The following is a 22,921-nucleotide window of genomic DNA, read 5'->3' on the forward strand; positions in this document are numbered from 1 at the left end:
TCAAGCCCCTTGGCTACATGACTGTCAGGATTCCTTCCAGTTTGAGAACTCAGGAATTCCCACATGGCCTCACCAACAGGAGTTTGTGATTGTGCGAGGTGGGGGGTCCCATTCTGTCCTCAGCCTCTGGTGGCTGCCCTCGTGTAGACCTGCCTTTTTGAGTTCTGGGCTCTGCACCATCTCCCTGCTGCACAGAGGCCGATCGCACAAGCCCAGCTGTGTGCTGTGTGCTGAGTGTGTAAATGTTATCAACAAGCCCTGGTGACAGGGGCAGAACAATGCCTCAGAGGTTAATGAAGTCATGGGAACCTCCAGTGCTGATCCCAGCTCTGTCCTGTGTCTGTCGTTCACCCGTATCTGGGCCAGCTTGTTTATTTTCGCGGGTCTGTAGCCCTGTCCCCCTGAGTCCTGGCGGGGCTGCAGTAGTTTGACTCATTTTGCGGGGAGGAAGAAGGACCCTGGATTAAATACTTTTCTTGGAGACCTCAGGCCAAGAAGCAGATGTAATACGGGGTTGGATAAACCTGGGTTTTGTGAATCAGGCTCCCAGGTCGAGTGAATAAGAACCCTTAAAAATACCAGCCAAGATCCTTGGAGCGTGAAAGGGAAGAGCTGGGGAACAAGGGTTTAAGACACCGAGGCGCGGTGCAGCAATCTGATTTTTGCAGATGGAGCGAGTAGCTCTGAGATGTGAATCAATGAAAAGTTCTTGCTGTATGTAATGTAAATGCAGAAAATAGTCTACAGCTCCGGGAATAATGAAGTATCAGTGACTCAAATCCATAAGGTAAGTCCATGTCAATTTTTGAGTGGCGTGGACTTCTTTGGGATACGGGGTTGTGACAAGTGTAGGAGGAGTTGTGTGGGTGAACGATCATTTCTTGAATTGAGAAACACACCAGTGCTCTGCTTCATCTGCATGGTGTATTCTAGATTGCCCCTGGGGTAGACAATTCATCTTAGCCATGTTTATGAAACACAGCAGGCAAAATTAGAGTATAATGAATATCACTATTCATTCATGCATTTATTCACTCTGAATGGTATAGTTGTAGTGTGGCTTTAGGAGTCAGGCTGCCAGGTTGGAATCCTGACTCCACTACTTAATAACTGGGTGATCTTAGGCCAGTTATTTAATTTCCATAAACACTTGGATTTCCTAATCAGTCAAAAACTGAATAAGGCTATGCACATAAAACTCCTAGCTCAGTGCTAGCACGTGTGGTGAGGATCATCGAACTCCAGGTGTTCTTCACATCATTTTTATTATCAAGCGCCCACTATTCAATCATGCTAACTATGGAAGGGACACACAAATAAATACGGTGAGGTTCTTGCCCTCGAAGAACTTGTGGTCTGTATGTGTATATAACTCAGGAAAACCATTTGAAGTCATTGAATTAGGGCATTAACTCAAGGCAACGGGAACCCAGATGAGGACATGATTATGACCTCTGAGGTGGAGGTCAGACCAGAATAGACTGCATGACATCTGAGCCTTCCAACCTGTGACAGGTAGAAATTCTAGGAGAAGCAAAGGCAAAGATCCGAGGGTGAGGATGAGGATGACAGTTGTACCTAAAGAGCCTTGTCCTCAACAGGAAAAGGAAGTGGCAAGGTTAGTCGGGGCCAGATTTTGGAGAGCTGGAATGCTGTGTCCGGGACTTTGTTCACCAGGAAGCAGATAGGATTGTGAGCAGGTGAGGGACAGGATCCAACTGATTGTGAACGTAACTCTGGTGGCTGATGGAGGGATGACAGGAGAGGAAGGAGGGGAGGGTGCAAGATAGAGAGCTGCGGGCTGCCAAGGGTGCCAGAGATCCAAAGGAGCCTTGAGGCTCTTGCCTCAAGGGGCTCAGATCCCATCAGGAAAATGAGACACATACAGGTCAACACCCAGAGAGGAGGGCCACATAACAAAGCTCCATCTGCCTTCAGGTGGAGGCCAGGGAAATAAGTTTTGATTTCTCATCTGCAAGTTGGGGTAATGGTAATGTATTTCCCTCTCCAGGTTGTGTGAGGATTAAGTCATTTTAGGAGACTAAAGTGCATGCCCAGAATATAGACAGAGCTCCATGCGATACTATTCAAGTGCAATACTAGTCAAGTGCATGCTCCAGGGCCGAAGAAGCTGACTGCATGCTGTTTTTAACACACAGGGGCAGAGGAATGAGGGGATCGTCCGGAGCAAAGTGGGGGATGAGATTGGAAAGCAGGTTGGGGCAAACGGGTCACCCAGATAGCTGAAGCTGATGCCTTGGGCTTCTTTTATTTCAGCCCAATTAGGAATTGACTCCTATCTTCCTCCTCCTCCCCGCACCCCCCCCCCCCCCCCCAGTTCTATCTCCACAGCTCATCTTTTGTTCCTGCCATGGGTCCTGTGGCTTTTTGAGTTGAGAGACCAACAGCCTAGGATACAGATGCATGAATGCGGAAAATCTTGACAGGGAGGCACTGGGCTGTGTTACAGCAGTGGCTGGAGAGCTCTTCTGGTTCTGGAGCCCACACTGTATACTGGTGGTGTGAGGGGGTACAGCCCAGCTCTCCTGGCCTTTCTTCCCATGTGATGAGGGTGCTGGTGGGCTCTCACATCCACGGGGCCCAGGCTTGCTCTGAAGCTGAGGTGTCTGGGAATTCGAAGAATCACAGTTAGGTGCATGGCTCCAACTCCTGCCTGCACATCGATGGCTCTTCAGTCTCTATATCTAGAACTTTCTCAGGTCTGAGCTTCAGTATCTCAGATATAACTTCTAGACGTGGCCCTTGAGTGCCCCATGGGTTTTCAGAGTTGACGTGTTCAAAATTGGACTCATCATCTTCTTTTCCCAAACTTGCCTCTGTTCCATGTCCTCCATCTCAGGTAGTGACAATCAACCATGACACAATCCACCCAGTAACAAAGTGGGAAACCTGGAGCCCTGGGTGCCGGCCGTGCCTTTGACTCCTCAACACACCACACACACCACACCATGTGCTATGTCTACAGCCAATGAGTCGCTAATACCTATCAATTCTGCCCCTCAGGTACCTCTAACGTCAGGTCCCTCCTTCTTCCCTCCCACTGCTGCTGAGCTTAGGTCCTTTGGGATGGGGACAGATACATTGGCTTCTCCAAGAGTTGTGACCACCTGTCGTCAGGCATCTGCACCTTGCTTAAGGCAAAATACCTGCAGTTCTCAGCTCCTTAACTCTCTACCTGCCTGAAATAACTTTTCTTTTGCTCTTCCCCTGGTGAAGTCTCACTCCTTGTACCCTCCTCAAGAAGCCTTCCCTGACCTCCCCACCCTGTGCTGTGCTCCTTTCATGCCTGCTCATGACCCTTACCATAGCCTCCACCGCCCGTCAGCTGTTTGTGTGGAGGGGGCAGGGGCTTGGCCATCCAGCTTTGTGTGCTTAGCACGGTGCACAGATCCTGGCATGCTCTGCCTGTTAGAGCAGCTGCTGCTGAAGAATCACACCTAAGAGCATGACTTTGGGGAGAGGTGAAAACATGAACCCCCTCTGCTATTCACAGAATCAAAAATGTGGCTGTCAAAGATAAAGCCCAACCTTGTCGATAAAAATCCAACCGGTTCTTTACCTATTCAGCCTTTGTGTATTGAGCATCTTCGCGAAGTCAGGTGCTCCTGCACAGAGCACTGAGATTCCAAGATGAAGGAAATGCCACTCTGGGGGCCCCCAAGGAGCTCAGAGGTCAGGGGTTAGAAAACCAAAGTAAGGGCATTCTTGGCACCTATGGGCAGGTGCCACAGCCTCAGGGTGGGTGAATGCATGATCCCCTCTGGGAGCCTGATGAGGAACTTGATCCCAGACCCCAGGATCACCATCTGAGCCAAAGGCAGATGCTCAACCACTGAGCTGCCCAGGCATCTCTATTTACGTATTTATTTTTAAAGATTCTATTTGACAGAGAGAGAGAGAGAGAGAGAGAGAGAGAGAGAGAGAGAGAACACCAGTAGAGAGGAGGGGCAGAGGGAGAAGCAGGCTCCCCAGTGAGCAGGAAAAGGGGAAAAGGGACCCTGGGATCATGAGGATAGGGACCCAAGCCTAAGGCAGAGGCTCAACCAGCTATGTCACCCACGGGCCCATGACCCCTGACTTTAACAGGAACCATGAGGGACGCCTGGGTGGCTCAGAGGTTGAGCGTCTGCCTTCAGTTCAGGGTGTGATCCTGGAGTTCCAGGATTGAGTCCCACATCGGGCTCCCTGCATGGAGCCTGCTTCTCCCTCTGCCTGTGTCTCTGCCTCTCTGTGTGTGTGTCTTTCATGAGTAAATAAAATAAAAATCTTAAAAAAAAAAAAAAAAAAAAAAGGAACCATGGAAAAAGCATTTAAACCTTGTGGCATAGGCCCCTGTGTAATATTTCCCAGTTGGCAGTCATGTTTGCATTCAGTATCTGTACCTGTATCTATATCTGTGATGTACTATGCTGTTCTGGGTGGTCTGAAAACGTATCAGTTGAATAAGAAAGACTCCAGATTAAAAAGTTTAAAATCTTCTAGGGGAGTGAACTAAGGCATAAGTATAACAAAAATGTAATGAATCGCAAAAGGATTGTGAATAGCATTTATAAAGTGCTTTGAGTTTCCACCACAAGCTCAGGTGATCTGGGCCAGAGAGCTTGCCAGTGGGAAGAAGCTGCTACATAGGATCAAGGACACAGGCCAGGTACCTGGGGACAGATCTGCTTAGACTGTACGTGACCCATAAGCCTAGGCAGCCTCAGGCCTCATTCCTGAAAGTCCCATGTGCCTAAGTGTGTGCCTATGCAGGGGAAGGGAGGGCAGAGGGTTGGATACCTGGGATGGTCCAGCGCATTCTTAATTTGCTAAATTCTCAGTTACAAGAGCAGGTCCCCTTTCCTAATCCCAGAGGTCTGCTCTCATTTGAAATTTTGCATAATCTGGTGGTCACTGGACCCATCCTACATCGTGGGAATTTAAAATGCCCCAAGTGTTGAAACACATATTCTCCCTTTATAAAACTAACACGTTCCTTTCCAGGTTTTGAGAGAAATTAAATCTCTGAGTGCAAAGCATTGTTTAAATCAGGGAGCATATAACATCAATTTTTAAATTAATTCCCTTTTTTTCCCCCCCAATTGTACTGCTTAGTTTCAGACAGAGAAACAGGCTTTTGTTGACACGGATATTAGGGGAAGAGTATTAAAATACATCAAAGATAGTCACACACGTCCCACGGTATTTACAGGGAACACCCTCTGTCTTTCCCCCGTGCGACATGGAAAACAGGGTCAGAACGATCCTGCAGGAACTTCCCGATGAAAACAGCGTGGTCAGCCGTTCCCAAGGTTGAGCCCGGCTCCGGCTCCGGCTCCGGCTCCGGCTCCGGCTGCGGCTCCTGCTCCTGCTCCGGCTCCTGCTCTGGCTCCTGCTCCGGCTCCTGCTCCTGCTCCTGCTCCTGCTCCTGCTCCCGGGAACCGCAGCCAGGGCTCCAGCGCCTCCTCGGCCGCCCCTGGACGCCGCCGCGGCACCGGGCTCAGGCTCAGGCTCCAGGTCCCAGGGCCGGGCCGCCCCCCCCCCCCCCCCCCCCGCCTCCTCTCCCAGACCATCTGGAAGGCGCTCGGCTCATCAGCCCAGGGGTCCAGGGAGCCAGACCCAAGCTGCCCCCTCCCCCCTCCCCCCCCAGGGCCGCCGCCCCCGCCCTCCACGGCCCTACCCCGCCCCCCGCCCCGCCGTCGAGCCTCCTCCGCGGGGGGCTCCGGGGGGCTGCGGGGGGTCCGGGGACTTCCTTTCCGTCCCCACCTGACAAATTTTGCAAAAGCAAGACCACCACGGACAGGGAAGGCGTTCTTTGTCCTTGCGCGGTTAGCTCGGTTTCGGGATCCCACTCCGCCCGCCCCGCCGCCTCTCACCGTCCCCCAGCGCGGGCCGCCTCCTGCCGCGTGCGGGCCCGGGCCCAGCCCCAGCCCCGAGGCCGCGGTGCCGTCCGTCTGCTACGGGTGCAAAGAAGCCCGAGGGGGCGGGCGCAGCTCGCCTGGGGGCTCGACTGCTGGCCGGGCGGGCACCGCTGGGCTCGGGACCCGAACCGGGCGGACCGGGCCCCGCGTTCTCCCCGCTGCTCCTGGCGCAGCAAGAAGCGCCGCGGCCGACGCCGCTGAGCGGTTAGGGGGGCGCACGGCGCTTCTGCCCACGACGGAGAGGCGGGCGCGGCGCTCCCCGCGCCGGTCTGCGGCGGGTCCCTGGGCCTCTCTGGGGCTCCATTCCCCGCCCGCAAGACGAGGCCGAAACAAGGCAGTTGCGAAGAGTGAGCGAGATCCTGCTGCTGAGGCCCCAGGACCCAGGCGGGCTCGTGTCCCCCCGCAAGCCCTGTGTCGTGACCCGTCGTGACCCGTCGTGCCCACTTCGCAGGGGGGAACCCAGGCTTGGCGACAGGAGGCACCGCCCGGTCCAGGCCGCCCGCAGGGGCGCGGCACCTGCCCGCCCCCCACGCGCACCCCGCGGGGGCCGCGCCACGCGCTGCGGCCGAGGCTCCAGGGGCCCTGAGCGAACACTCGAGGCCGGGGCGCCTCGCTCCGGCTTCGGGCCGGCGTCGGGGGACCCTCCGCATCCCCGCGGACGCGCTGCGGGACGCACCTGCGCGCCGGGGGGGGGCGGGGGCGGGGGCGGGGGCGAGAGCGAGGCGGGAGCCCCGACCCCCGGCCCCCCGGCCCCCCGGCCCCCCGCACCTCCTCCCCCCCAGCCCGCCCCGAGCCCGCTCCCCCGCCCGCTCCCCGGCCCGCTCCCCCGCCCGCTCCCCCGCCCGCTCCCCCGCCCGCTCCCCCGCCCGCTCCCCCGCCCGCTCCCCCGCCGCGCTCGGGGCGGAGTTTCCTCCGCGCTCATTGTTCCCGGCGCCCGCCCCGCCCCGCCCCGCCCGGCCCTCGGCGGCCGCCCGCGCGCTCCTGGGGGGAGGGGGCGGGGGAGGAGGGGGCGGGGGCGGGGGCGGGGGCGGCGCGGACGGGACGGGAGTCGCCGCAGCCGCCGCCGGGCCCAGCCGCGCAGACACCGCCCGCGCCGCCGCTCCTCCGCCGCTCCTCCGCCGCTGCTCCGCCGCCCGCGCCGCGCCCCAGCCCGGCTCTGCCGCAGCGGCCGCGAGGAGGGGCCGCCGGAGCGCGGCCCGCGAGCCCCGGGTCAGGCCCCCGCCGCGCCGCCCCGCTCCGGCCGCCCGCGCGCTCGGCCCGCAGCCACCTGCTCCGGCCCAGGCCCGGGCACGATGCGCCCCGCGCTGCCGCCGCCGCCGCTGCCGCCGCCGCTGCTGCTGCTGCTGCTGCTGCTGCCGCCGCACGACGGTGAGTGGTGGCCCGGGCTCCGCGGGGACCCCGCGCGGCTGCGCCCCGGCCCGGCCGCACCTCGTGGCGGGACCCGAGCAGCCCCTGCGCGCGCCTGCCGGTGCGGCCGCCCTGGCCCCGGACCGTCCGCTCCGCTCCCGGCGCGAGAGGGCGGCAGGTGCGGGCCCGGCGCGGACCGCCCGGCTCGGTTCGGGTGGAGGGTGGGGGCGAGGCGGGCCGGCCGTGAGCCGCTTTGCGGGCAGGAAGAGCGCGGGCCCCCGGGCCTGAGCCCTCGTCCTGCGCGCCGGAGGGGACGGGCAGCTGCCTGGTGTCGTCGCTGAGCGCAGCGCACCGGCAGGCTGGAAGCTCCCGACGAGGTCCCTGAAGCAGGCGAGCAGCCTGCGGGAGCGGCTCACGCGGGTGATGGGCTCCGCGTTTGCAGAGCGAGGGTGTTGGAGCTTTGTGGGGTTCAGCTCACCTGAGCCTGTGCGGGGCCAGGGAGGGGGGAGTGGACCTTCCAGTCTCAGAGTCACGTCGCTGAGTTGGATCCCTGTCTCCTATGTCGCACATAGCCAGGAAGGTGAGGCACCCCCCCCCGCCCCCCGACAGGAAACAAGCTTGGGTGCATCTTAGAAACAACCCGCGTATTTTTTCTAAAGGTGAAATGTTAGCCTTTTAGGGGGGACAAGGGGGTGGCTGCAAACCCAGCCAAGCAGGTGTCCCAAAGTCCCTAAGAACAGCTGGAGGGTCAGCCCCAGGAAGGAGGTGCATTTCTCTGTGGCCCACCCAAGCACATGTCTGCAGAGAGAAAGAATGCAGGTGGTGCTCCTACCCCGGGGCCAGGAGGACTTAGGGGACACAGAGGAAAGGGACCCTGCTGCTGGCAGGCTCTGGCATTTGGGGCTGAACACTTAGGGGCAGGGTAGGATGGAATGTCAGTACAGCCTCTTCTCTGCACTGCATGGAACCCCTGGTGGGAAGGGGCTGGTTCTCAGAGGTCAAGCAGGTGTGAGCATCCTGCAGCTGCTGCCCTCAGTTGCCACCAGGTTGGCCTAAAAGGAAAGGGCACTTTCCGTGGGCAAAAAGTATGTGCTCCCAAAGGGTGTGTTGTGGTGTGAGGAGTGGTCTGAACAGCTCTGAGGATGACCGTGACCTCACATTTGCACGCCCTGTAGGGCTGAGAAGATGCTAGACGGTGGCCACTCAACCCTGCTCTCAGAGCAGCCAGACTTCAGCGTGAGCCTTGGCATGCACCTTTTTGGAGAGAGCGTCTTAGCAACACCCAGAAGGGAGATGGGCTGTGTTGGCCAGGGTAGGCAAAGACAGGCTAGTTCTCCGTGCACCAAAGTCTAGAGAGACTGAGCTTGGAGGAGAGCCGGGGGGCATCTCTGAGAGATGCTCTGGAGCCAACCATGGGAAAAGCTGCAAGCCCAGCTCATTGCTGGCATCAGGGCTGGGACTGCCTTCCCCAGCATCTGGGCACATCCCAGAAACCATGCCTCTTTCAGGAAGCCCTCCTCAATTCTAGCATGGGGCATGGCACGTGGAGGGAGCTTGATACGTGGGAAACAAATGAACAACAGGGACCAGCACTGCACTCCCACCCAGCAAGTCTCTTGGCCTTTGCAAGCTTCTGGTGCCCAATCTCTATTTTTTTTTTTAAGATTTTATTTATTTATTCATAGACACGGAGAGAGAGAGGCAGAGAAACAGGCAGAGGGAGAAGCAGGCTTCATGCAGGGAGCCCGATATGGGACTCGATCCCCAGTCTCCAGGATCACACCCTAGGCTGCAGGCGGCACCAAACCGCTGCGCCACCAGGGCTGCCCATGGTGCCCAATCTCTAAATGCTATTGCAGTATGTAACAAAGGGATAAAGGGAAGTGTTTGGAAACTCGTAAAGCACAAGGGACTATTATGATTATTTGTATACCTTGAGGCAGAAAAGGCTGGAGGGGGGCAGTGGCTGTGCTAATTTAATACTTTCCTTTAGGGAGTCCGTAAGGACCACCCTATCTCTCTGCCTTTCCGAAGATGTGGCTGCCTGGGCTGCCATCATGGAGGGGTGTAACCCCCCAAACTGGTGGAATCCTGTGATTCAGTTCTTTTTTTTTTTTTAATTTTTATTTATTTATGATAGTCACAGAGAGAGAGAGAGGCAGAGACATAGGCAGAGGGAGAAGCAGGCTCCATGCACCGGGAGCCCGACGTGGGACTCGATCCCGGGTCTCCAGGATCTCGCCCTGGGCCAAAGGCAGGCGCTAAACCGCTGCGCCACCCAGGGTTCCCCCGTGATTCAGTTCTAAACAATAAAGATTACAGTGCAAATTTCTCTCTCTCTCTCTCTCTTTTTTTTTTTTTTTTTTTTTTAAGATTTTATTTATTTATTCATGAGAGACACAGGCAGAGAGTGAAGCAGGCTCTATGCAGGGAGCACAATGTGGAACTCGATCCCGGGACCGTGGGATCACGCCCAGGGCCCAAGGCTGCGCTAAACCTCGGAGGCACACGGGGATCCCACAGTGCGAGTCCCCTTAACAAAGGCATCACCCCGCCCAGGTCGCCTCCGCAGCGTGCCTTTTAATACAGGCCGATCACGCAGCCTCCAGCATAAGCAGCATTAAACCAGGGGCCCAACAGTCCATTAGACAGACTTCGTTTCCGTACTTTTAGTTTGATATATTCATTGGGTGGAGCCACACGGCCTCTGCGTTCAGTTTCCTTACCTGTAAGACAGAAGAGCAGAGGCCACCTCTGTCTCTCGTTATGTAACATTTCTGGGGTTTTCTGCCCTGTTAGCTGCCAAAGGACAGGCTGACTTACGCCAGCTGTCTGATCCAGTCATTTCACGGGTGAGTCCTGGGAAGGGAAGGGGGCTGGCCTGCTGGAAGACACTCAGACTTTGGCTCAGAGGGACCCAGGAGACTGTAGACAAAATAGCGAACCTCTTGAGCCTCGGTTTCCTGGTCCATGAAATCATAAGGAAGTGACCTTATAGGTTGCTCTGAAGATGGGAGTTACCATATGTAATGAGCTCGACCGTGTGTCGTTACTCCTGGGCAAGGCTCAATAAATCCTAGCTCTGATGATCAATAAAGCATACGGACTGAGAACTGGGTTTCTCCAAGGCCACCGAGCGCCAGCATTCTGCTAATGTTTGCAGGCGGCAGTTGGCGAGTGGTAGCAAAGAGCGAAGCTCGAAGCTTTCGTGCCACAAGGTGAGGGAGAAGGAGGCTTGTGTAAAAGAAGCGGTAAGATGCGGGTAGGGGTGATCTAGGCGAAGCTTCCTGAAGGAGGTGGGGGCTTATGCAGAGATTTTAAGATAAAAAGGGTCAGTGTGGGGGCGCCTGGGTGGCTCAGTCTGTTGAGCATCCAACTCTTGGTTTCAGCTCAGGTCTTGATCTTGGTGGTGGGTTTGAGCCCAGGATCTGACTCTGTGCTCGGTGGGGAGTCTGCTTGGGATTCTCTTTTTCCTTCTCCCTCTGCCCCTCCCTGCCGTACTCATTCTCTCTCTCTCAAATCTTTTTTTAAAAAAAGGTCAGCGTGGGGTGGCAAGACCATTTCATAGGCACCCAGAGGTGAACTTTTAGAGCCCAGAGAGAAAGCTCCATGGGATGAGTTCAGGGAATGGAGGTATTCCTAGCAGGTGCTGCTTGGGCATGCTCTGAGGCAAGAGTGAGCAAGCCATGGAAGTTAGGAGCAGACTGGGCTCAGCTGGCTGGAGAAGAGGAGGGGTATGTGTGTGGGGGGGTCACAACACTGGGTGGCAGTTTGGCCAGAGCTTTGGGGTGTAGCCACCCAAGGAGAGGCAGAAGAGGGGGTGTCCTCTGGCAGTCAGCAGGGCACAGAAGTGGGGACAGGCAGGGAGGCTGCACCACATCTGCCCTTTCCTCAGGCATCCATGTTTGAAGGGACAGGAGAGGTGCTGCTGGATGGGGTTTGATACCTCTGCCCTCTGGAAGCTGAGAGAGGAAGGGGCCCCCACCGGATTGGAAATCCTCTGAGCGTGGAAGACTTAGAGATTTAACTCTGTCTTTAGGTTTAATCTCTGTTGAGAAACCTTCTAGACGGAAGTATATGTTTGGGCATCTCTTCCAGTGTGCAGGGAGCCCCTCCAGGGCAGGGGCCGCAGCAGTTTCTACCTCCAGGGCTCCATGCAGTGATGGGCATTGAGCCGTTGCTTGACATTTTACCTGCACCACTCAACTGAGGGGAACTGGCCTAGACCCTGGTTTCAGGATTTTAAGTAGGGGAACCCTAGGCCAGCTCACCTCCTGGGCAGTGATGCTGGCCAGTGGGCTGGTCCTGCAGCAGCCAGAACAGGTAGGAACACCTGCTGAGGATCCGGACTTCGGGGCTGGAGATCCTGGACCAGACTGTCAGTGGCTGCTGGGAGGACAGCTTGGCACTTAGCTCAAGGCCCCTCGCTCCTAAGTTAAATGGGAGGAACCTTCTAGACAGGTTCCTGCACTTCCTGGGGAGAGGGGTCGGGACTTAGATGGTTCTACCCTGGTAAGAGCTTGCTTCTTTTTTTTGTTTGTTTTGTTTTTGGTTTTTTTTTTTTAAGAGCTTGCTTCTTTACATCCTTTATGCAGAGGCGAGGCCTCAGGAGCCCTCTGCAAGTTTGCGGAATGGAAGCTCCATATGAGAGACCGAGAAGGAGCCTCTTCTGTCCATCTGCTGGCCGTCAGCCCGAGCCCCAGCCTCAGCCCCAGCCTGCCTGAAGACTTCCTCAGACCTAGAGGCCAGGGAGCTCTTTCCTCAGCTCCGGGCTCACTTTTTATTTGCGCTTGAGGGTATGATGCAGGGCAGGGAGCTCAGTTGGCGGCGTTTCCTGTCATGTCCCATTTTCAGGAACACAGGTGAAGTTGCTTGGGTCTCCTTGTCATGGGTCCCGTCCACCTTGTCCACCTTGTGGGGATGTTAGAAGACCAAGGACGTGGCAGGTCTGGGGTTGGGACTCTGGGCCACACGAGCCTCATGATGGTAGGTGTTCCCTTCCGGAAAGCCTTCAAGAGAATCTCCACGGAGGAGACTGTGCAGGGAGCCTGTTCACATTTGCAAAAGCATTACGGTCAGACCCCTTCAAGGAGGCTGTCCAAAATAGCATCCAGGTGGCAAAAGGTAATTTGCACGGTGCTTCTAAATAACCCAGAAAATCATAGAACACAGAATTCTAGAACTGGGAAGCCTTCTGGAAATCATCTTCTACGCCCACTCATTTTGCAGATGAGGGAATGCAGACCAGGGAGTAGGGTCACCTGCCCAAGTCCTAGTGACTCCCAGGGCCCTGGGAGATGGGTGTATCCAGGTGTGCAGCCACAGAACTGACTGGGCTCCTGTGCTCATTCTCCCCTGGGCACTGGAGAAACTCACTAACACCCTTTTCAGGAAGGGTTTCATGATGGTGACCTCTCTATATTGTGCCCGCACTCTCCCCATCCCTCCACCTTCAGGGGAAGTCGAGGCTTGGAGCTACTTTATTACTTGGAATTAGGCTCTCCACAGGCTCTCCCTACCATGTCACTGTGCTGCCCACCATGTTGGCCACTGTGTACTTGTCTGTCTCCCATTGCCTGTGAGCCCCGGTGGTGATGACATCAGCCAGCCAGATTCTGGAACAAATAAATGAGTGGGTATCAATGCTTGTTGAATGTCTGGTGCACAAATTCGGCCTTCCCTGCACCGCCCACCCAAGCCCTTGTACTGGCTCTGGGCTCTGGTCCGACCCTGCACCACTATAATGATGGCCAGCACAGACCCCCCAGCCTTGCTTGGCCACCCGGCCATCCATCCTCCCTCTGTCCCCACCCCTTTCCCTGACAAACCACTACCACCCTCTCTTCCTTTGCAGCCTTATCCCCCTCGGGTCAGCCACCTTGGACTTCCGTATGGCCAGGGTGCAGGGTGGCACCCCGTCCGCCAATTGTCGTGGCCGGAAGGCTGTGTGCCTCAGCCCAGGGGGAAGAGAATTCTGAGGAATGGCTGACCCAGGCTTGCCAGGCAGCCCCAGGTTGGGATGCTGGGGGCCTTCCCAGAACCAGGCCCCCGTGGAGGCACATGGGCTCACCAGGAGCCCACAGCTGTCTCACCCCTACCTGTCAGCATAGGAGGGAGTGGGAAAGCCAAGCCTGATGAGGGGACACTTTAGAGGCAACGCAGCCCTTCTTACCTGAAATTCGTGGAGCTCTCTCCCAGGGGCCCCCTGTCTTTATCTGGTCTGATCCCCCTGCTAACTTGCTCTCAACATGCTCACTGGAGCCACAGTCTCTAGCCAGGATAGCATGAGGTTGTCTTGGGATGGCTTTTATCTCACAGATCATTCCAGGGAAGGGAAACTGAGGCACAGCACTGAGCACCTCTAGTAGGTGACTCAACCAGCATTCCTCTCAGATAGCCACATGCCTCACTCCCTCATTTCTGTCAGCTGTCTGCTGGAACGCCACCATCTCAGAGAGGGCTTCTGGGCTGCCTTGTGTAACACAGCCTATCCGCCATACTCTGTATTTTCTGCAGAGCACTCATTCTCCGGGTACATACTCATTTCTTTCTTTGTGCGTCTCTCCCCTCAGTAAGACTCCAAGTTCCATGAGGGCAGGGTCCGTTGTTGTCCAGTGTTGTAGCCACAACGCACCTGGAACAGGACCTGGGATATAGTAGATACTCAGTAATTGTTTGCTGAACGAATGAGTGAATGAATGAGTGGGTCATGGCAGGACTGGTTTAGAACCCAGAGTCCTATCTGCCAGTTCTGTGCTATCCATTTACAAGGCCCTGACCTTGTTCCAGAAGAAGACAGGCAGGTGGCTGGCGGGGTGGCCCCGGGCCTGGAGCAGGTGGGATGGCTGCATGGGCATGACGGGGAGCAGGACTTCTGGAGGCAGGAGCACCGTGGGACGTGCCGCAGCCTTGTAGCTGCTTCCGGGCCTCCCCCATCTGGAGGACCCTTCCATGGAGGTTAGGGCTGCTGATGGTTAGAACTTGGTTTGGCTGCTCTTAGCCACTAAAAATAGTGGATTGCCCAAAACAGCGATGTTCTCTCTCTCACATGACAGACGTTCATGAGGTAGTGGGGTGGGTCCGCCGTCTGCCCCATGGTCCAGGACGGCTACCGGGGTTCAGCCACCAGGAAGAAGGAACAAGAGGCCTGCAGCTCCTCTTTGGAGGGTGGCTGCCAGAAACCACACACCGCACTTCCAGTGACATTTGTTGGACAGAACGTGGTCCTGTGACCACACCTAGCTGCAAGGGAAGCGGGGAAGCAGCCTTTCCTCGGGGAAGACTAATTTTTATTTAGGCACCCACGTGGCTAACCCAGAAATTGGTGGTTCAGTTACAGACAGGTCGTGGGGTGCCTGGGTGGTTCATTCGGTTGGGCGTCTGACTCTTGGTTTTGGCTCAGGTCACAATCTCTCAGGGTCGAGGGATCAACCTCTGTGTGGGGTTCCCCACTCAGCCCGGAGTCTGCTCGCCCCTCTCCCTCCCATTCTTTCTCTCCGCTGGCTCTCCCCCAACTTGTGCACACACACACTCTCTCTCTCTCTTATTCTCTCTCTCTCTCAAATAAAGTCTTTAAAAAAATAAAGAAGTTAAAAAAATAAAGAAGTTAAAAAAATAAAGAAGTCACAAAGGATGGATGTGAGAGGTCCCTGGTGGGCGCTCACCATAGAGTCAAGTCCCTGAAAACCTTGGGTTTGGGGCCCCTGAGTGGCTCAGCCGTTGAGTGCCTACCTTCAGCCCAGGCATGATCCTAGAGTCCCAGGATTGAGTCCCGCATAGGGCTCCCCGCGTGGAGCCTGCCTCTCCCTCTGCCTGTGTCTCTGCCTCTCTCTCAATCTGTGTCTCTCATGAATAAATAAAATCTTAAAAAAAAAAAAAAGAAAAAGAAAACTTCGGGTTTCTCTGCAGCTGCGCTCACTTCTCATCTTGCCAATCAGATCAACTGCTTCTGCATGAGTGAAACACGACCACTTGTCTTTCATGGCCTAAGGCTTTGCACCCCCCGCCCCCAACTTTGGCTAAGCCAGTTTCAGCTTGTCTCTTGTCGTCGTGGCTCCGGCCTTCTGGGGGTACGGATGCGAGTTTCCTTGTAGCGTCCCAGGGACCTTGCTGCTCCCACTCAGGCGCCTTAGCTCTGAGCTCTGCCAGGGAGCCGAGGTGCCCGAGGGACCACCCATGAGGGACCACCCGTGAGCCGGGCCTCCTCCCGGCTTGGCACTGGGGGGCCTGCTTCCCCTCACTGTCCTCTGAAGGGGAGAGAAGTATTTGTAGCATATCCTCCCCTTTCCTGCTCTTCAGGGCCAAGGGCAGGGCCGAGGGAAGTACGGTCTTCAAAGCTTGGTCCCTGGACACTCAGGAGACTGGAGCCGGAGGCCAGTGGCTGGAGGTGCTCTGGGGGCTGCCTTGGGGACCACCAAGAGGTTGGGGTATACCCAGAGGGGAAAGCCAAGAGTAGGCCAGTATGCAGGAGGAGGGGCCTTGCCTCCCACCCACTTTGTGCAGCTCTGCTCTTCTCCGTCCTGTGCGGTAGTCTCCACAGAATTACTCTGAGACAAATTCTGCTATCAGAGTGGAGAAAAATGGCAATGTCTTGGCACAGAGCCCCAGGCTTGGAAGTTGGATGTATGGAGTTTAGTCTGAGCTGTGGCACTGGCCAGCCCTGTGGTTTCAGGCTTGCTCCCTGCCTCTGTTTCCCTAGCTGTAAATCACGTACAACGCCTTCCTCTACAAGTGAGGGTTAAAGGCAGTCGCACTGGTGGTGGGCCTGACGCCTAGTAAGCATCAGTACTTTGGGGTTTTCTTTCTTTTTTTGGGGGGGGGTTCTTTCTTTTGTTGGCTTGAGCTCTTGCCCCGTGTGACGTTGATAAATGATGAAAGGGAGTCTATGCTGTAACCTCTCCGGGCCAAGCTTTTGCCCATTTATTCGCTGTCCCACAGCGGGGTCACTCTGGATGAGGGCCCCAGTCCTGGGCTGTTGTAGACCACGCTCCCAGATGAGAGATGAGAGTGGGCTTAGCCAGGAAGGGGCTGCAGTGGCCAGCACCCCGCCCCCCCATTCCTGGTTCCTACCTGGTGCTTCTCGCTCCACTTCTGGGGGCACCACCTGTCACTTCAGGCTGCAAATTAAGGCTTTCCTGAAGCCACCAGTCCCTGATCCTGGCAGCCCCCAAGGTTCTGCCCATCACACTGGGAAGTGGAATGTCACATCCTACCACTCTTTCTGCCTAGATCAATACTCCTGTGGCTGCTCTTGCTCTGCTGCGCCCCCACCCCCACCCCGTGTAGGCTGCAGACCTGAGTATCACCCTCTAAAGAGCTTCCTTCCTCCTCCTCCCACCCTCCCTGACTCCAGTACCGAATTCATGGAGCCGCCATCCAAGTCAGGCAACAAAGCACGATGGCAGCCTTTATAGCATCTCTACATTTTTCCTTCTTCTGGGAGGTTGCGATCCTGCAGCAGATATAAACCAGGGAGCCAAGTATCTCTTCCCAAAGATGAGAAGTGAGAGGAAGATGGAAACTACTCACAGAGCTGCATTTGGCTTTTTGCACAATAATCCTGGAAGGGGGGAAATTGCTCTCTGCCTCAGTTTATCCTTGTGGTAAAACAGGGCTAGCACCCTATTTTTTTGGTTTGGTTTGTTTTTTTAACCTTTTCTCAGGGGGGTGGGGGCTGCTGCAGCATGGAGGCTTGAATACGAGGCTTGAACTCACCACCCTAAGACCAAGACCCAGCTGAGATCAAGGGTTGAGATGCTTGACCAACTGAGCCACCCAGGCGCCCTTTATTTTTTACTTTTATTTTTTTTTAAAGATTTTATTTATTTATTCATAGAGACAGAGACAGACAGAGAGAGAGAGAGAGAGAGAGAGGCAGAGACACAGGCAGAGGGAGAAGCAGGGCCCATGCAGAGAGCCTGATGTGGGACTCGATCCAGGGTCGCCAGGATCATGCCCTGGGCTGCAGGCAGTGCTAAACCGCTGCGCCACCAGGGCTGCCCTATTTTTTACTTTTATAACTTGGTAAAATAAGCTGTGTCTCAACTGTGCATAAAGAAGATGCCACTGGTCCTCAAGATATTAACAGGTACGCTCTCAGTACATGTCTGTTAAACGAATAGGAAGTTTTTCATGAACAAGAGAGAAGCATGATCCAAAAAGTTTGGAAAAGCATGCCTACTCTTCCCCTTCTTGGGAAGTTAGGGCATGTTATGATCTTAAATGCCCCCAGATCTTTGTTTTTAAGAAGAAAAATAGATTTTATTTATTTATTTATTTATTTATTTATTTATTAATTATTTATTATTATTTTTAAAGATTTTATTTATTTATTCATAGAAACACAGAGAGAGAATGAGAGGCAGAGACACAGGCAGAGGGAGAAGCAGGCTCCATGCCGAGAGGCTGACGTGGGACTTGATCCAAGGTCTCCAGGATCACACCCTGGGCTGCAGGCGGCGCTAAACTGCTACACCACTGGGGCTGCCTGCCCGATTTTATTTATTTTTAAAAATATTTTATTTATTCATGAGAGGCACACAGAGAGAGGCAGAGACAGGCAGAGAGAGAAGCAGGCTCCATGCAGGGAGCCTGATGCGGGACTTGATTCTCGGTCTCCAGGATCATGCCCTGGGCCAAAGGGAGATGCTCAACCACCGAGCCACCCAGGCGTCCCTCCTCCTCCTTTTTAGTGGGACTTCCGTTAACATCTGGTGGGAAGTATTGATGGAAAGGCAGAGGGGGCATCTTGGTTTTGTCCAGCACAGAAGGGTATCCAGAGATGTGGAGTCCATGCTGGAAGCCACACAGTCCTATGGAAGGACCTGGACCAGGCACACACCCACAGTGGGTCTGTCAGGAGCTTTGCTAAAGCAGGTTCTTGAAATGGAAATGCAGCCTCACAGCGCCCTCCTTCCCGAGGGGATTTGTAGGAAACCACATGGAAGTTTGTGGCCAGAACAAAGTCTGCTCGTGGGCCTGGTGGCTCAACGGTTTAGTGCCACCTTCAGCCCAGGGCATGATCCTGGAGTCTCAGGATCTAGTCCCACGTTGGGCTCCCTGTGTGGAACCTGCTTCTCTCTCTGCCTGTGTCTCTGCCTCTCTCTGTCTGTGTCTCTCATGAATAAATAAAATATTTTTAAAAATAAAATAAATAATAAATAAAAATAAAAATAAAATAAAGGCTGCTCATGCCAGAGTCCCTGTAGGAACCGGTTCCATGCCAGGCCGGTGGCCCACATGGCTACTTAATAACGGTGTTGTTTCTCAGAGGGAAGCTGAAGGCATTATTAAGAAAATTGTGGATGTGTGTGTGTTTTTGACACTTGCTCTTGCCACTCCGATGGGGACAAGCATGGTTTGCAGGTTGATTCTGGCTGCTTTTTTCCTACTTTGCCTCTGCCCCTGCTGGTTGGAGTCTCTGTTCCTGACAGCATTACGATTTCTGTTCTATTATTATTATTATTTTTTAATATTTTATTTATTCATGAGAGACAGAGAGAGGCAGGCAGAGACACAGGCAGAGGGAGAAGCAGATGCCATGCAGGGAGCCTGATGTGGGACTTGATCCCGGGACCGTGGGATCAGGCCCTGAGCCAAAGGCAGATGCTCAACTGCTGAGCCACCCAGGCATCCCAGGATTTCTGTTTTTTTTTTTTTTTTTTTTTTAAAGATTTATTTATTTATTTATTTATTTATTTATTTATTTATTTATTTATTTATTTTACACACACACACACACACACACACATATATATATATATATATAGAGAGAGAGAGAGAGAGAGAGAGAGACAGAGACACAGGCAGAGGGAGAAGCAGGCTCCATGCCGGGAACCTGACGCAGGACTCGATCCCGTGTCTCCAGGATCATGCCCTGGGCCAAAGGCAGGCGCTAAACCGCTGAGCCACCCAGGCATCCCAGGATTTCTGTTTTAAATCCAGTCCGAGGCCATCCTCCTGCACACCCCACCCCGGGCGTGTGGAGGCTGTCGTGGGCCAGCACCCCGCGGCGGCTCCCGGGCGGTGGTACTTGGGCTTGGTCCTCGGCCCTGGGTTACCTCCGCGCTCGCCCACCTGCAGGCTGTCGGGTTTCCGGGAGCCCGGGAGCCCGGTGGTGGGAGGGAGGTGCACCTGTTGGTGGGGTCCCGGCTCGCCTGTGTTTTTCCAAGCTGCTGCCGGCACACAGGGGCCCGCGGCGGAGGCTCGGAGCCTGGGGCCCCTTGCGCGGCCGCTGCAGTCCCGCAGCCCGGCCCTGGGGGGCGCTTCTGAGTCCCCGAGCGGCCCTGCCCGCTCCGGGCCACCGCCTGGAGCCCCCGAGCCCCGCCCGGGGCCGCCTCTCACCCTGAGGTCATCCTGGGCCGCAGGGGCAGGGGCCAGGGCGCAGGGAGCCCGTGCGGGCGGCCCGGGGAGAGGCGGGGAGCTCGTCCGCAGGCCCTGGTTCTGCCGCGGCCTCCCGGGAGGGGGCGCTGGCCCGGGAGTGGGGGGAGATGGGGCGGGCGCGCGCTCTCACGGCTGGAGGCTGGAGGCTGGGGTCGGGGTCCGGGGTCTGGTCCGGGGTCCGGGGTCGTGGGCCGGCGCCTGCGGCCGCGCCTGGGGCCTGCTGAGTGTCGGGCAGCAGGCTCGGAGCTGAAGTAAGAAAACGGGTTTGTAAGCGGAGCAAGAGAACGTGCTCCGTCCCCGAGGCTGGGAGCCCTCCCTGCGGGTCTCCCTTTCCTGCTCCGTGGGTGAGGGGCTGGCCCGGGAGGTCTCGAGGCCTCTCCTGCTTAGTATTTCTCGGTGTCCCAGAACTGGGAGCATAACAGCACTGGGTGTAGGTTGGTGGGTGTATGCAGGAGGGCGGGAGGAGCGGAGCTGAGGGCTGCCTAGACCAGGCGGCACCCATGCTTTGAGTCAGGCGTTGGCTGCAGGTGCTGGGGGGGGGGGGGTGTGCACCTGTCGGTGGCGTCCCAGCAGTGAGGGACCTCTCAGGGTCCCTCCTTCCTCCTCATCTCACCATGCATCAGCTGCCTCTGTCCCTGTCCAGGGGCAGGAGGGGAAGCAGGGGTTGTAACCAGGAACATACGTGTCCCACAGCACAGAGGGCCTGTGTTAGGAGTTGGACCACAACCTTCTAGAAACCAAAGAAGGCGTGAGTGACTTGGTGCCCAGAACTCTTGACCTTCTGTTTGCCTATATCCCCCTCCTTGGGGCGGGATAAAGGGATGTCTTGGGTCCCTTTAGTTCTGAATGGAGGACAGGGGTGTCTGCGTGGCTTCCAGAGCAGAGGATGTGCCCAGCCACCGGTGGTGCAGGGCTGTGGACTCAGCCCCATACTGGCCTCAGCGCTCAGCAGCCTGCGGTCTCTGGCTCCTGCTTCCCCAGCTGCTTCCTCAGCGAGGGGTGGACAGGAGCTCCTTTTCCAGCTGCACCTTTAGGCATGAGAGCAGCACTGTGGAAGCACCGACCAGTTTGTCAGGGGAGATGAGAAAGGCAACTGTCTGTGGGGCCGGTATCTCCCAAGTCCTGTGGCCTCGGGTCATGCCCCATTCCAGAGGACTAAACCCACTTTGCAGCAGGGACGTCCGAGGTGGGAGGGCAGTGGGGAATTGCCCAGTCTTGGGGTCAATCGAGGAGTCCTGAGGTTCTAGCTAGCCCCTACCTTTGTTTTTGTTTTTTTTCTTTTTTTATAGACTTTATTTATTTATGAGAGACACAGAGAGGCAGAGACACAGGCAGAGGGAGAAGCAGGCTCCATGCAGGGAGCCTGACGGAGGACTCGATCCCGGGACCCCAGGATCATGCCCTGGGCTGAAGGCGGCACTAAACTGCTGAGCCACCCAGGCTGCCCATAGCCCCTCCCTTTGTTATTTGTATTTACTTTTTTGAGAGACAGAGCCAGTGCACGAGTGGGGGGAGGGGCAGAGGAGAGGGAAGGAGGGGACTTCAAGCAGGCTCCACGCCCATGCAGCCCCTGAAGTGGGGCTTGATCCCACTACCCTGAGGTAAAATCAGGAGTTGAACCCACCAAGCCACCCAGCAGTTCCAGCCCCTCATTCTAGGTATGGCTTTGTGCTCGAGCCCCAGGAGTGGCCAGATAAACTTGGGCTGGCTCTCTGTACCCACCTTGCATGGTAGTGGACCCCTGACACCACAGAGTGGGGGCGGGGAGCACGGGAGGCTGTGGGGTAGGAAAGCTGCCTCCCCTGCCTCCTCCCTTTTGGAGTGCCAAGTCTGACCTCGGCATCCATCTATGTGTGACCTAAACAAACCTGAAAAAGTTTTGGAGGGAAACGTTCCATTTTGCTTGCAGTTTCTTCCAAACAGAAGAGCTGTGAGATCCGCGTGTGTATGCGTGTGTGTGTGCATGTGTTTGCGTGTTTGCACGTCCGCATATTCTGTTCCCCCTCGGATGCCATTAAGCCTCCTCGATAACTTTTAGGGGATGAGTTTTCAGCTGTTTGGACACCTGGCTCCAACCAGGCTGGCTCTGGGATTCTTGATTCACTTCCCTAGGCGGAGCCCATAGGAAACCGAGCTTCCTTGACTAGCTCTAACATCTCAAACACAGGGGGACAACTTGGCTTTGTTTAAAAGGAACGTGGCTTTTAACTTTCCCCCCACTGCAGGCCTTGGTGGTGGTGGTGGGGGGGCAAGAGAGCCAGCCTGCAATTGTTCAGCTCTGTTCATTTGTGAGGTGTGTTTGTTTCTTTTTAAGCAGTAACCCCCCCCCCCCCCCCCCCGCCATTCCCCACAGGCAAGCAGACCTCCTTGGTCTTTAAACACCAAGGAAGTCTAGATTTCGTGCTTGACAGGGGAGTAATCGTGCTTTTTCCCCTATTTCTTAGGGTCAACCAGAGTCTTGGGGGCTGCTTGGCTTCATTTTTAACTGGCTTTGCAAAATAAGTGGGGTTTCCAGCAGGGAGCCAGCTGACGGAGCCTTAGCTTAGCTCCCCCGGGCCCAGCGCACACACACTGAGTTTGGGGAACGTGCTAGCATGGATTATTCTGCAGCGAGAAGGATGCAGGTGTTATTCCTGGAAGGGGAGAGTTCTCTCCAGGGCAGAAAAAAAAAAAAAAGTTGGGAGATTTGGAAGGTTCTGCTTGCTGGCTTAACCTTCAGCTTCCACCAGGCGGAAACCGGTCATTCCCAGGGAATTCACAGCCCCGTGGCCCAGAACTTTCTCATTCCACTCCCAGAGGTGACTGTCCCCGCTTCTACGCGGGACTTCCCTCTGGCTTCTGGCCCTTGTTTGTTTTCAGCCCAGAGTAGAGACTGGTCCGCGGTGGAGGTTTCCAAGGGCGGTGGAGAAATCCGTACACATCTGGTTATTTTCATGGCTTCGGGACGGGGAAGGTGGCGTGGGAATGCCAGTGCGCTCCCTCAGAAAAATATTTACCGAGGTTGTTTTGGAACCAACCACTAAGGGAAGAGCTGGACGCCAAGTGTGCGCAGGCTTCGCCTGGGAGCCTGAGTGTGCCCGAGGGTTTAGAGAGCGGTCCGTGTCCTGGGGTCAGAGTCGTGCAGACACGTGCAAGCCCCGGGCAGCGGTTCGCAGTCGTGGGAGGGAGGCCCACACTCCTGCCCCCACCCCCGCCCCCCACCCCGCTGGCTCTTCAAGGAGCACGATAATGGGACCTCCCCACAGGGTGTGGGAGACACAAATGGGATCTCA

General features: G+C 55.8%; 2 protein-coding genes across 2 annotated transcripts in view; one reads left to right on the forward strand and one right to left on the reverse strand.

Moving 5' to 3' along the window:
• Positions 1-4,555: 4,555 nt before the first annotated feature.
• LOC140599688 (uncharacterized) lies at positions 4,556-6,571 on the reverse strand. The gene is made up of 2 exons (XM_072764050.1): positions 5,877-6,571; positions 4,556-5,476 (listed from the first exon to the last, which is right to left on the reverse strand). The coding sequence occupies exons 1-2, from the start codon at positions 6,569-6,571 to the stop codon at positions 5,167-5,169; spliced, it is 1,005 nt and encodes a 334-aa protein (XP_072620151.1). The 3' UTR covers positions 4,556-5,166.
• Positions 6,572-6,648: 77 nt separating this feature from the next.
• PODXL (podocalyxin like) overlaps positions 6,649-22,921 on the forward strand; it is a 48,253-nt gene continuing 31,980 nt past the window's right edge. Inside the window, exon 1 of the mRNA XM_072764048.1 lies at positions 6,649-7,289. Coding sequence (XP_072620149.1) covers positions 7,214-7,289 — 76 coding nt within the window. The 5' untranslated portion in view covers positions 6,649-7,213. The remainder of the gene's footprint in view (positions 7,290-22,921) is intronic.

The sequence above is a fragment of the Vulpes vulpes genome, chromosome 7, assembly GCF_048418805.1.
Source record: "Vulpes vulpes isolate BD-2025 chromosome 7, VulVul3, whole genome shotgun sequence".
NCBI lineage: Eukaryota > Metazoa > Chordata > Mammalia > Carnivora > Canidae > Vulpes > Vulpes vulpes.